General features: G+C 36.8%; 1 protein-coding gene across 22 annotated transcripts in view; it reads right to left on the reverse strand.

The window, feature by feature from the left end:
* DCAF6 (DDB1 and CUL4 associated factor 6) overlaps positions 1–14,073 on the reverse strand; it is a 74,287-nt gene that overhangs the window by 42,165 nt on the left and 18,049 nt on the right. For all 22 annotated transcript variants that reach the window (XM_081026532.1, XM_081026530.1, XM_081026528.1 and 19 more), the window contains exons 6-10: positions 13,123–13,258; positions 10,828–11,042; positions 8,168–8,261; positions 6,799–6,918; positions 4,881–5,141 (exon numbers count right to left, since the gene is read on the reverse strand). In XM_081026532.1, the coding sequence (XP_080882658.1) occupies positions 4,881–5,141; positions 6,799–6,918; positions 8,168–8,261; positions 10,828–11,042; positions 13,123–13,258 (826 nt within the window). The remainder of the gene's footprint in view (positions 1–4,880; positions 5,142–6,798; positions 6,919–8,167; positions 8,262–10,827; positions 11,043–13,122; positions 13,259–14,073) is intronic.

The following is a 14,073-nucleotide window of genomic DNA, read 5'->3' on the forward strand; positions in this document are numbered from 1 at the left end:
CATTCTTGTTCCAAACCCTCTCTCCTGCACAGCCAAACGTGTGATGGGGATCTAAGAGTCTCCATCCTAGACTTTCTAGGTGAAGTAGCACATGAACAGCAGACTCTAAATGCAAGCACCGACGTTCTCTAACTTGGAAAATCAAGATTTAGCTATGATAATGTCATGAACCATTTATTCAATGCTTCAGCGCTTTGTAAAGAAGAATTTGTTCGCTTGCTTTTAAGGCTGGTTGTATGGTGGCTTTCCCTTCCCCACCTTAGGTTAAAAAAAAAAATGAGGTAGGAGAAGAAGCCAACACATAGCTAGCTGGGAAAGGCAACTACTGAATTAAAACTTCCGACTACACATAGCAGAGTAAGCAAATATTTCTGCCAGCAATTTGACATGTTAAAGGCAGGTAAAAGACACCCTCATCATATCCTTTTAAAAATGTATACACATACGTATGTAATTTATAATGTGAATAAATGCCTGGAGAATTAGTTTTGTTAACAAAAGACAAAATGGAAAGTGAATAAAATGAATACCTTTGGGTTGAATTAAACACCAACAATAACAAACAACAAAACCCTCAACAATGTGTCAAGAAATTACTAACGGGAAATTTGTACTTCCATCTCCTGAAACTACTAACTCTATTCTTGGTACTTTCTGGAAGACTCCAGGCCAGTCTTCCAATGACTTAATTCCCATTGAGACAGGAGAACAACTGGTGGGTCAAACCGCAGTTGACACAACTTGGTTCTAACCTCGTGTCCTGCCCCTCCAACAGCCAGGATCTTTGGTCTCGGACACTGGGTTACTTTCACATCGAATTTGGGGGTCCTTTGCCTGCCTGCTATCAATCCTCCTTGGGACCAGGCGATCCCGGTACATTCTTTCTCCCAGAACTGGTCACTCCTTTACTGACTTCCAAGGTCTCTTCTCTAGTTGCCTCAAAGTGGCCATTAACCTAGTGTTTCCACTTGTTTCTAATGTATAAACGCCCTGCACCTAATCTGGGTGGACCTTGACACCCTCTAAGGAAGCTGTAGTCTGGATCCTTGGGCCTTGAAAGATTTGCTTTGATTTACTATACAACAGAGTTCTGGTCTCCCCAGCAATTTTTCTGCACAGCTCAATTCAGCTATAAAGATTCTGAACAGACCTAAATAAATTTGTAAATCTGAGCACAATTATTTGTAAGTAAACAGGACCATTATCACATACTATCTTAATGAACAGGGATCCTTTAGGTAACTCACTTCTCAAGGGAAGTCTCCAAACCTAATTTTGTATATACTGATATCCCTATGCAACCCCAAAATCCACCTTCTTGAATCATATCCTTTGGTTTAAATTAAAATGAAACCAAAGAAAAAAGCTGTTAACATGCTGGAATGATGGCCTCATCTAACACTCTCATCACCATGGGAAAAAATTACAAACACATGAAATGAAGACATTTCCAGGCTTAATTTAGAAACGAAAAGCGACGTCTGATAGGTATTATTGAAAAAAGAAGACAGTATTTTATAATTACTTTGAGATACCTTTTATAAATAAAACTGTGAAGATTTCATTTTAACTTATGTAGATTCAGTTCATATTCACACCTTTCTCGTTTTTAACTAGATAATCGTATAACCACAGTGTTTTATTAAGTACCACGTATAAGAATCCAAATGTCTGATTAAATTCTGTGGTATGTATGTAGAATACGTTTTCAAAAGGTCTGACTAGATGAATTAAAACAACATTCAAGAATACAAAGGTAAAGAAGTGAAAAAAAACAAAAAAACCCTATCCACTAATTTCAGGTTCTCCCCGAGTGTATTTCTCATCCTAATTCAGCTACAAGCCCGAAGCGGTCTCAGCGGCCTTCTGGACACTCTGTTCTTCAGCTGTTGCCTTTGGTACGCTCACCTCACTCCTTGCATCATTTCGTTTTTTTCTACTCGAATTTGTTTATCCTAATCTCATCATTTATAAAAATGATTTTTAAAAACTATTTCTGTAAGTTACCTTAAAATACTTTTGAACAAAGTAGGAAATGCATTCAGTCTGATGTGGTCTGAATTGCCACGGGCAAACAATGGATCCAAAAACGATCCACAACGAAATCCTCATTCACGGCACCTCATTTGGGCAGCCTGCTGGAAACATCCAGAATGAATGAAGTGGCCCGAGACTACAGAGACTAAAAGATAGCTAAATATATCCTACATAGCTTATATCCGCTTAAAAAATAACAGATCGTCTTAACAATATCTTTAGAGACTATTTTGGGGCAAAAAAGGCTTGTGTAGAACAAGATAGATAATGTCTGTCTTTCTTTATGGGAGTCTATTCTAGCAAGAGACAATAAGTCATAAACAAATCAATCAAAATTGAACAAAATAATTACAAAAATTTGCAAGTGCTTTTTAGGAAATAAACAGGGCTACATAAAAGAGAATAAAAATTTAGGGAGGGTAGAAAAAGAAGATCAATCTAGCTAGGGTAGTTATGAAAGACCTGCCTTGGGTGACACTTGAGCTGAGACCCAAGAAAAAAGGAGTTGGCTATATGATAAGCCAGGGGGAAAGCTTCTCAGGTGCAAAGAACAGTAAATACAAAGGCTCGGAGTCATAGAGAGGCAGAAAAGAACTTGGCACACTCGAGGGGCTGAAAGAAAACAGGAGAAAGTGGGATGATCAGCAGGGGTGAGAGTGCAGTGAGATGAGGCTGGAGAGGAGGCAAGGGCCAGGCCACGCAGGTGGTGTGGGACCTCGGGAAGGAGTCTGATTTTTTTTTTCTTTTGTAGGATCAATCAGAATGGGAGTTTTGTCAGGTAAGTTTTCACATTCTCTATGTCCCTTTCCTCCACCCCAGCTGAAGTGACAGAGGAAATACACGGGACATGAAGGCAAGGCATAAACATTTACATAAAGAGGTTTCCACAGCAAAGCAAGAAGCACACTTTTTCATTTTCTCTATCTCTTATGCAAGGCAGTGATAGAAATCATGGCTCTAAGATGACACTCCCACCCACTGCATGGACAATTCCCACTGTCACAAACCTTCTGGACTTGGAAGTGTATGAGAGATTAGAAACAAAACAAAACATTAAGTCCTTGTTAAATGTTGGGCTCTGGGATAATGAAAGGCCTACTGTCCAGACAATTAGACATCATCTTTAGATGTTACATCTAACATCAAATCACTTTCCTCAATAGCAATACTATGGTAGTAACATGGAAATACTCCAATTTTCCATGGTTTAGTCAATCAAAATTATTTTAATAATCTATCAGGTAAAAATATTTCCTTACTTTCTTTGAAAAATGTATAGGCAAAGGTGACAAGTAATGTTCAAACAATGATTATATGATCATCACAAATGTTTTCCCTATTTCAAACGATTGTGGTATTTAATATTTACAATAAATATGGATAGGCATTTAGTAATTTGAAATGTAGTATTAAAATGTGTTACATATCTATAACAAAAAAAGAAAAAGAAAACTCTAAATACTCAGAAATGTGTTTAAGAAATAACTGGAATGAGTTAAGATTCAGTGGAACGTGAACATGAGCTGGGAGTCTTGCTAAGTTTTCCTGATAACTTATAACCGATCAAAATCTTTAAGAACATTTCCAAGAATGCTATCACTTTAAAAATTCTTGTTTTTACTAATTTTACCTGCTTTGAGAAGAAAACTTTTAACTGATTCTGCCCCTACTTCCCAAACCCTCCAAAATATTTTATTTTCCCATAAGTGGAAATCCTAACTATCAATTAGAGTGTAGAAAACCTGATTTTATAACTCAGTGTTAGCTTATTATTATAGATAAATTGTACACAAGTCTTAACAGTTCCGTAATTGACTCTGGCTTCTATTCCCATAGAAACTAAAAATGAATTACCAAAAATGGGATATACTGATAAATGAGTGCTTAATTTAAAACACCCCATATTTGGCAATCTGGTATCAGATTCCAGAGAAGCAAGAATAAAGTGACAGCTTGGCAGCTAAGCTGTTAGGAATTTTTTATAGGTTACAGCTTAGGCCTGCCAGCTATATCTCTAGTTGCTAATATTTTGGTTATATATCAAGTAAAATGTTTCCTTAGAACCCAAAGAAAAATATGAATAAATATCTTACTGATTATTATAATTACATATATTATACAGTTAAAATGCTAAGTAAACTATAGATGTTATCTGTTGAAATTTACTGTTATAAATACTAGTACAACCCATAGTTTGGGGGGAGGAAAGCTGAACAGGAAGACTTATAATATTGAGGAAAATAGTATTTTAACAGAATTTAGGAGTTAATTTTTCTACTAATATCAAGTACCAAGAAGACAAAGATTTGTTAAAACAATTCTTTCTCATGTAAATATAGGATGATTAATTCTTTTGGCAAATTGTATATGTTGGAGAACATAGCAAATGCACCACATAAAATATATTAAGAGTGTTCCATGATTTGAGGAAAATAATCAAAAATATAAATACAATGGAACCAATAATAATTAAGGCTATATTTTCACCATTACTTTAATACAGACTAACAGCCACATAGGTTTAGAAGGATATTTTGCCTAAAACGGCCTATAAAAATAATCTTTAAGACAAGTGTATTAAACTCTATTAAAACACTATCTGCTGGCACCTATATTTTTTAAAAATTGTCTTATGTCAGTGGAAGATTCCTACTGCTTGTTAAAATTCATGCAAGTTAGGCACCCAAGAATTTGGTGCTTAAGTTGCATGTATACATTTGGATCATTTCCTCCAGCAGGAACAAGGTGATGTGAGTTAGTATCTTTCCAAACAGCCCATAACGAAGTTTTCATGATGGGAAACTGAGATGACCCACTGCCTATTTAAAGAGTAACATCCTCACCAGACTGATGGTGTGTGTGCTGTCCAGACGCCTCGACAGGCTGCCTCTGTTCACTGTCTGGAGAAGATAGCAGAGAAGGCGATTGAGGTCTTGCCACAGAAGATGCGGTCGCGTGAGCCTGAGCGGACGCTGCAGAGGACACAGACGGCTGCAGAAGCTGCTCGGCTGGAGCATCTACGTCCATTGCCATTTCACCCACTTCCAAATCAGCACTGGACGGGACGGCAGGAAGAGTCGAAACATCTGACTGACTCGTTGCACCTTCAAAAAGCACATGTTAGTGCAAGTTCAATTACTAAATGTTCTCTAAAACCAAGTACTCAAAACAGGTATGTTCAAAAAATACATGCACACTTGCATATGCGTGTACACACGTACACACGTACACACACACACACACACACACACACACACACACACACACAGAGATATATAATACATAGGAAATCTAAAGCACCCACTGGTGGTTTGGTCCTTTTGACCAAAGAGGCTAATCCAGAGGGCTAAAGCTCCATCTTACAGCACATTATTGTTAAAATAATCAATCTTTTAAGCAAAATGCTCAATATGGCAGCTTCACTTAGAGAAAGCCAAATAACAGCTTGTGAGATGTCTATAAATAACATGCAGTCCCTTCAATTTAAAGATGATGATTCTGCTATAATAGATGGATAATGGATTTATATCGATATATTCCCACTTTGTAACATCATGTCCTTGGTAAAATACGTAATAAAAATTGTATTAAGAAGAGTGAACCCACAAAGAGGCCAGAGGCGAACTGAGTTCCTGACTCCCATTTCATCAGCAGTAATGTTTTACCCACTAGACCAGGGCTGTCCAAACTTTTTTCAACGTCTTTCACCAAGGGCCATACGCGGTAAAATACACAAACAGCCGGGCCACTCACTCGAGGTGAAGTACATATTGCCTCACCTGGTTTATTTAAGTAAACTATATATATTTTTGGAATTTGCTGCGGGCCAATTAACAATGGATTGCGGGCCACAGTTGGCCCGCGGGCCGCAGTTTGGACACCCCTGCTCTAGAGGAACACGAAGCTGTTAGAATTCACAAGGCTTGAGTGTCCACTGTGTTTTGTGCTAGGCTTCCTGCTATCTGCCAGGAATGATTAATACTCAATAAACATTCAAATTTCCCCTAATTTTACTTCAAATCTAGATTTTTATTAAAAATGGAGTGGACAAACCAAGTTCATGTCTTACAAGATACAACTACCATAGACTATAAAGTATTTTTTCTCTTAATCACCACGATTTAAGTTGTTTCTTAGTTTATATTTAAGCATAAATTTAATAACTCTTTAGCAAATCCAGTCCAAGGAATTTTTAAGAAAGTTAACTGATACACAGAAGTTAACAAGAAACATTTATGGATGACATTCAGTAGATACTTTTTATTCTGGGATTTAAAACATTTAGGAGTTAACTTTTATACGCCTCATTTTTGACAGAGATAAGTAACTTGCCAAAGACCACAAAGCTGGAAAGTAGTGAACAAAGATATGAAAACAGGTCAGCTAATACCAGAAACAGTAATTAATAAACAATGCATATAAGTAACCGAAAGGAGAAACTATTCAATTGTACAAAATTTTTTTATCTATCGAGTTTCATACATTTCTACTCTCAGAGTGCAAACAAAAAGGACTTTAAATGGGGAATATCATATGCTCTTATTTTTTTTGAGAAAAAGAAAACCTAAGGGCTAGAACTAGTAGAATCTAAAGGGACAAATTGTACCTGATACTCTTTATCCTCTGCTGCTTCACACAACAGTAAAAACCTTATATTACTGTAGGTATAAAACATGGTATAAATTAGATGATATAAATAAACCCGACGTCAATCAAGTTTTTGCCAGCTTTCTGATGACTTTAATTAATAAAAAAAATTACCTCTGGGCCGAGATCGTCCGCGTCCTCTATTGCTTTGTGCGACTTCACTTGCTTCTTCAAACCACCTTGATAACATGTCAGACATTCTCTGCATCAATGACACATTGGGGCTTTGCTCTCCTACGACAACACAGGTCTTATTAGGGAACTTGGTAATAAGTCAGGATCTTGCAGTAATGAGAAAACCTAGATTTGAGGGCCTTAAAAATGAAAGCTATTAAAAGCAGTCCAATTGCCCAAATAAATTCTATGAATATACGAAAAATCTACTAGACCTATCATCACATTTCATAGTAAATGTTTAAATGAGTGGCTCTCCCTCTGCACTTGGGATTCCTCAAGCACAGTACTTACCTCTCCTACATCTGAGGCTATTCTTAGGTGCCGCCACACCTCTACCCCAACCACAACCCAGACCTTTAGTTCCAAGAGTGCACAGCAGAAAGGGCTCGTGTATTACACATTGAGCAGATTGAAAGAAAGGTTTGTCCTCCAATGTAAATTTCCTTAAGTTGAATTTGTTTTCATCATTTACTGTAAGCAAATTCCACATATGTGAAATACTGAAACCAGAAAGTGTTTTGTCTCTTCTCTCCCCCCTTTTCCTCCTTCATGCAAGTTTTTTCTTAAGAGCATTTTCATATTAAGTATGGCACCAAATTAAAACTGTGACAATTCTCCTCTACAATCATATAATTAAAAATAGAAATGATCTGTTCTTGAATTTCCTATGAAAATAGAATTTATTTTATACTTTATTGCTTTTATGTAATGTAGCTTTGTATTTAAATATATCTTTAAAAATACTAAGGATAATATATTGGGAAATAAGCTTTTGATCTTAAAAGATTTCAGAATTCATTAGAATTAAGATTTTGGCTACCGATTCATTTATTAAAACACACATAGATTAATTCTATTTTAAAGTATGCCGTCTTAGTTTCTTATGCTTGTCAAAGGAACCAGATAGAAGCGGGGGGAAATTATGTGCTATTATAAAACTCTCAGGTTGGAAACTGATAGTTTTCATTCTACTTATATCTAATAAAAAGGTAAAACTTTGTAAGTTTGGTAAAGCCCAATGTCTTATGGGACAGTGAGCATTCTCACACTCTCAGTGGGAATGTCAAGCAGTACTTTGGGGAGGGTAATTTGATAACTATCACACTTAAAGTGCACTTATCCAGTGACCCAGCCATTCCACTCTTAGGAATTATATCTTAAGATACACTTGCACACGTCTGCTAAGACAGATGTACACGGATTTTGTTACAGCATCACTTATACTAGGGAAAAAATTGGACACAAGGTAGAATACTAATGTTTAAAAGCCATATTAAGAAAGAAAAGAGGACCGAAGAATAGTTACCGTCCCGCTCTCGTTCACTCTCAGGCCTTGCTCGGGGTCCAGTGTCTGACCAATCACCACGGAGTCTCAGACGCTTCACTGGAGGCTGTCGTAACTAAACGGTGAGGAGAAAACTCATCTGCTCAACACTCACAGCATACACTAAGTCTAGCAGTCTTCCCATCACCCTGCCTTCTCACTGAGTAAGCAAGTGAGGTGGCAGAGCAATAGGAAAGATGCCGAGGAAACACCGTGCAGAGTAAACCCAAGCCCTAAGCTAGAAGCCTGTGTAAGCAAAGAGAAGTGGCTAGAGCACAGGAGACAAAGCAGACAGCAGTGCAAGCCTAAGAACCAGATGTTACAAGTTCCTGAAGCCATGGTAAGGACCTCAGTTTGGCTCTGAGTGAAATGGGGAGCCACTTGGAGTGCTAATCAGAAGAGTCTTATAATCTGACTTAAATTCTAAAGGATCACTTGGGCTGCTGTGTAGCTAAAGGGCTGTGGGGGGTGAGGCAGGGGGACGGGTTAGAAAGCTGCCAGAATAATCTAGAATAATGCTGAGGCCTTGGACCAGGGTCATAGGGTAGTCAGAGTGGTGAGTGATACTACAGATTTGGGCTAGATATTTTAGGGACAAACTACAGGGGCCAGGAGAAAGAGATTGTATTCGACAAAGCAGTCCAATAAGGAGGTGGCACAGGTGGGAAATGGCAAAAAAATTAGAGGAAAAAGACAAAAGACAGTAAAAAGAAAAAAGGATATAAAAATAAAGGAAATGAGAAGTAAAAAACAAACAATTGAATATGACAAAAGAATATACTAAATAAAGGAAAAATGAAATAAATTATTAGAAGAGATGAGGAAATAAAAAGAGGCCTCCATAAATTAAATTAAGAAAATGTAATGGAAACAAAAGAAAAAATCGTACATTAAACTTTTACTCATACTTTAAAACCCTGCTCTAGCTTTTCTTATGTTCCCAATCAAAATCAATTATCCTCTCCTTTGGTCTACTTATATGGAACATAATTCTTCTGTATAATTGCATCATTTTTAAGTTTCACATGTTTGTTTATTTATGTCTATACTTCTGCTAAAATGGAAGTTCCCAAGTGACAGGCCATATCCTTACCACAATTGTCCTTGATGTCCTAAAGTTTAATATGGGACTTAGTGTATAGTAGGCACCCAATAAGTATTTGGTGAGTTAAGTTTGTCTGAACACTACTGTCAAGGATTTAGCATAAAACACTAAAAGAAAAGATGGTGGGATAAAGATAGAGACAGATTATTAATTTCTTCTTCTAATATACCTCTGAATTGTTTGGTTTATTACAATAAGCATGATTTATTTTTATAATTTTAATCAATTTTTATAATTATTTTTCCCATTTTAGCTAATTCACCGAAGGATACTGAGAAAAAACACATTCAGAAAAAACCCCACACCACTGTTCATGACTCAGCCTCATTTACTGTGATTATATAAACATCTTTCCGCTAAGTATTCTATGGTATAAAACCTAGTTGGCCCACTTAAAATGTTTCTGCATTTCCAACTCTTTCATTATGTAACAGTCACAAAGTTTGACTATAATCTTACTGAAGTATGTATGTCAAGAGGAAATTACACAGCAAAGACAGAATGACAGAGCAGAGGCCATGTTTTCAATCAGACCGATAAACTCATAGCTTTCATTAACCATCATGCTCTTTGTGAATTTCCTAATTCACTTAAATACATTGTCACATTTTAAATCCCAAAATATATTTACAAAGTAATCTTGATTTTTTTCTTGATTTTTTTTTTAAAGCCCTTTAAATCTGTAATTTTAAGAAATGAGTATTGTTCAGCATCTCCTAGGAATTACAAAATCTTGGTTCTTTAGTACCTTTAAAATATGTCCAGGTATAGGAGTTGGGCCGATACCAAAAAGTCACTAATAATTAATAAAAAGCAATGGTAAATTTCAAAAGATATTTCAAAAGCCAAAGAGTAAAGTGATTAAACATCGGACATTATAAAATAAAAAAGCCAAAGTGAAAAACATGTCGGGGAAAGAAGCTAAACAGGTTAGAGCAAACATTTGGCTACTGCTGTGTACTGTCAAGGATACATTACTTCTGCTTTTTGTCTTTTATAACTCAAGTCTGTGCATCAGTGTGTGTGTATGTGTATACTTGAACATACCACTGCCTCACTCACCTGTATTTTGTGAAATGTCCCTAGGGATAATATCACACGCTCATAGCTGTGAAAGGGGCAGATCGGGAGAGGAGGGACCACTGTTCACATGGGAACAGCATACGGTAACAGGTGCATGACACAAACCTTTAGTCTCCTGGCGTCTGCACATCCCGTTTCCTACCCTCGTAACTGCCTTTTCTGCAACTGGGAGAGGTGTCGATCTTTCCTGCTGCTGCTGTGCCTCCCCGAAGTTAGAGAAACATCTTGCTCTTAAATATTTTCTCTTTAAAATGATTTCACAGTGGTTTTTTTCTAGAGCCTTCCCCTTCATTATTTATTCACTCCTGTTCTTTCATGGATGTTTCAGGCCTTCTTTCCTAGACTGTCAATGCCTTAAGAATTAATTCTAATTTTTTAAGCCTTTCAGGACCCAGGAGTCACTGAATTAATGTTTTCTGAAACAAATAGTGAATATGCTTTTGAGTAAACTTACCTCTTCTCTTCTCTCTTCTGAAGAAGGAGTTCTAAGTTCTCGTGCTGTATCATCTTTTGGATCAAAAAGATATATGTAATCTGAAGAGTAACTAACAAGAATCTCTTGACCATCTTCACTGTAACACAGAGATGTCACCCTGCAGGACTTATTATTAAGATGAGAAGGGATAAAACGGGCAACCATTCCAGTAGTTCCTCGACCTGCGTAATTCCCTAAGTAAGAAAAAAGCAAGCTATTTAAAATTCATGTTTTTAAAGAAAAACATTTCTAAGAGTCAACCTAAATTATGAGACACATGATTTAATATAGCAATGTAAATCCAAGCTATCGCATTCTATATCTAGAAGAGGCTCTTTTTTCAATAACCAGATTTTGTAACAAAATAAAAAGTAACACAGTATAAAGGAAATATTATCTTCAAAAAAAATTTTCATGATTGTCTGAAATTCCAGATTACATAAATGTTTTCCTGGAAATATGAGTTATGTAATCAATTAAATAATTTATGATTATCTCACACTAAATAATCCTCCAAAAATTCCCCCCAAATTAATATAATTTCATAATATAAATAGGAAAGCTGATATTTATTAACATACTGGATAAAACAGGACAGTATCCTTTTAAAGCGATTTACTTTTTACTTTATGTTCCTAAAAGATTTCTGACTGTCCTGAAATTTTCCTCTTACAAGATAACAGTGGGGAAACTATTCCAATTTTAATTAAATTTGGAGGTCATCAATACAAAACGACGTCGGGGTTGTGGGGAGGTACAACAGGCACTTTGCGTCCTGGGGGGCCCAGGGATCCCACCAAGCTGTACAGTCCTGCACAATGAGATCTTGCCCTGCCCAAAATGTCACTGCATCCCATCTGTTGAGAAACAGTAATTAGGCCTATAATTGCATATACTAATACTGTTTCCCCTAAATGTACATATCCAAATAGACAAGACTCCTGATAGTCCTAGTCCAAAAAATACAAAAAAACAAAAATCCTGCCAGGTCTTCCCATTTCGATAACCAATATCCACTTTCAATGGACATAAATTGACAATGAGTGGACATTGTGTTGGTTTCTGGCCAAGTCCACTTTTATGTTTCATAACATAACAATACGTGACTATATGTAAATCTAGAAATAGAAGTGCACATGTAGTTGATGTCTGTGGTGTGCGTGCGTAAGGACCCCTGGCCTTCCCTCATTGAGAACAGTCTAAGGGAAGCCAGCTTTGAGTTGGGAAGCGCAGAGGCGGTGTGATCCTACAGCAGAGGAACCCAGGCCTGGAGCATCATTTACCAGCACTGTAACGGGCTGCACCGGCATAAACACACGTGATACGTGACCACACACCCAAGTTACTGTTCTATCCTAGCTTTTCTCTCCATCCTGCTTACTATTATCCTCTTAATTAAAAAACTGGCAAAGAGAAATTAGGAAAGCCAAGTGCTGTGGACTAAATAACGTTCCCCCAAAATTCACATCCACTCAGCACATCAGAATGTGAGCTTATCTGGAAATAGGGTCTTTGCAGATGTAATCAGTAAGAAGAGGTCATCCTGGATGAGGGTGGGCCTTTATCCGGTATGAGTGACATCCTCATCAGAACAGGGAAATGTGGACACAGACACACACGGGAGAAACGCAGGTGCGTACGAAAGCAGAAATTGAAGGATATGTGTAAAAGCCAAGGGATGGATGCTAAGGATTGCCAGTGGCCACCAGAAGTTAGCAGAGAGGCACACAACAGATTCTCCAGCACAAAACAAATCTGCAACACCCTGATTTCAGATGCGTGGCTTCCAGAACTGTGAGAGAAGAAATTTCTTTTAAGCCACTCAGTTTGAGGTAATTTGCTGTGACAACCCTAAGAAACCAATACAGTTGGCCCTCCATATCCACGGGTTTCAAATCTAGAGCTTGAACAGGAAAACAGCATTTTTGTTGCATGGAATGTGTGTATGGTTCTAAGCCGTTTTATAAGGGACTTGAATGACCCTGCATTTTGGTATTCCCAGGGCGGTCTGGGAACCATCCTGCAGATACTGAGGAATGACTATACAGTAACTGTTATAACTTTTTAAACTGATAAACTGCGAAAGTATCACCCTGTAAAAGGACATAAAAACTTGGTGAAATGCTATTTTTTTATCATACGTTTTATTCAAATACATCTGACTTACTGAATTTTATGTCAAATGAATGACATTTTAAAATTGCAAATGTCACCAAGATTTCCTCTTTGAACTACCAGCATCTTGTCTTGTCTTTACCACATATATCTTTTTACCTGTAGCCCTCGTGCCCAGCATTCTCCGATCATAGATGCGCACTGAGCTGTCGGAACAACCCACAGCCAGGTAATAGGGAATCGGTGGACAGATCGCTACGGAAGTCGCAGCACGTCGGCAGTTAATTAAAATATCCTACAAAAATAACATAATACCAGTCACATAATGCTCTACAATAGAGATGATACTATATTTACAACATTTCCCCTTCAATTAGAAGAAAATAACCTTTCTCCGAAACCCTAATTCAGGCAGTACGGTATGACAATGAGGGAGAAAACTACATGGTTTTTTGTGTTTTTTTAAATGTATTTTTCAGATTTCTATCAGTGTTTCTAACACATTCAGCTTACCTGAAAGCAAAATAAAAATACACTCCATCAATATTCCTCCTCAGCAGTTTATCACTCTAAGAAAATTCTGTTTTCCTTTACAGTTTGTTATACAACTCCAAAACTGACTTTTAATGTTGTATGTTTTCCTTATGAACCAATCAAAATATGAAAATACTAAATTTAACTAAAATAGAATTTTAAAAACAACCAATATTTGAGTAATGCAAAATACATTTTGAAGAGGAAAAAGTAAAAATTGTTCCCAGATATAAAACTCAAACAACAAATTATGCTAGCTCAACAGCAGCTACAGAAAGCTGGTAATAATTCAAGAAACGCATTATTTATATTACCACAGTTTAAACCCTTTCCCACAACTAATTACATTTTAAGTAATGATATAATGCAACTTGAATTATTTCTCAGAAATGCCTCCTAAATATCCCCATACTCATGAATAATGAACATCTTTAGAAATGTGGAAAACACATACATTACCTATATAATGTGTCACCAAGTTGCTAATTACATTAGAAGTACCTGGTTTGTGGGGCTCACTGGACAGTAAAGACGGAGATATACTCTACCTCTGTCTACGATAAGTACTAATGATTA

Source organism: Rhinolophus hipposideros (assembly GCF_964194185.1).
Source record: "Rhinolophus hipposideros genome assembly, chromosome: 19".
In the NCBI taxonomy this organism is placed as follows: Eukaryota; Metazoa; Chordata; class Mammalia; order Chiroptera; family Rhinolophidae; genus Rhinolophus; species Rhinolophus hipposideros.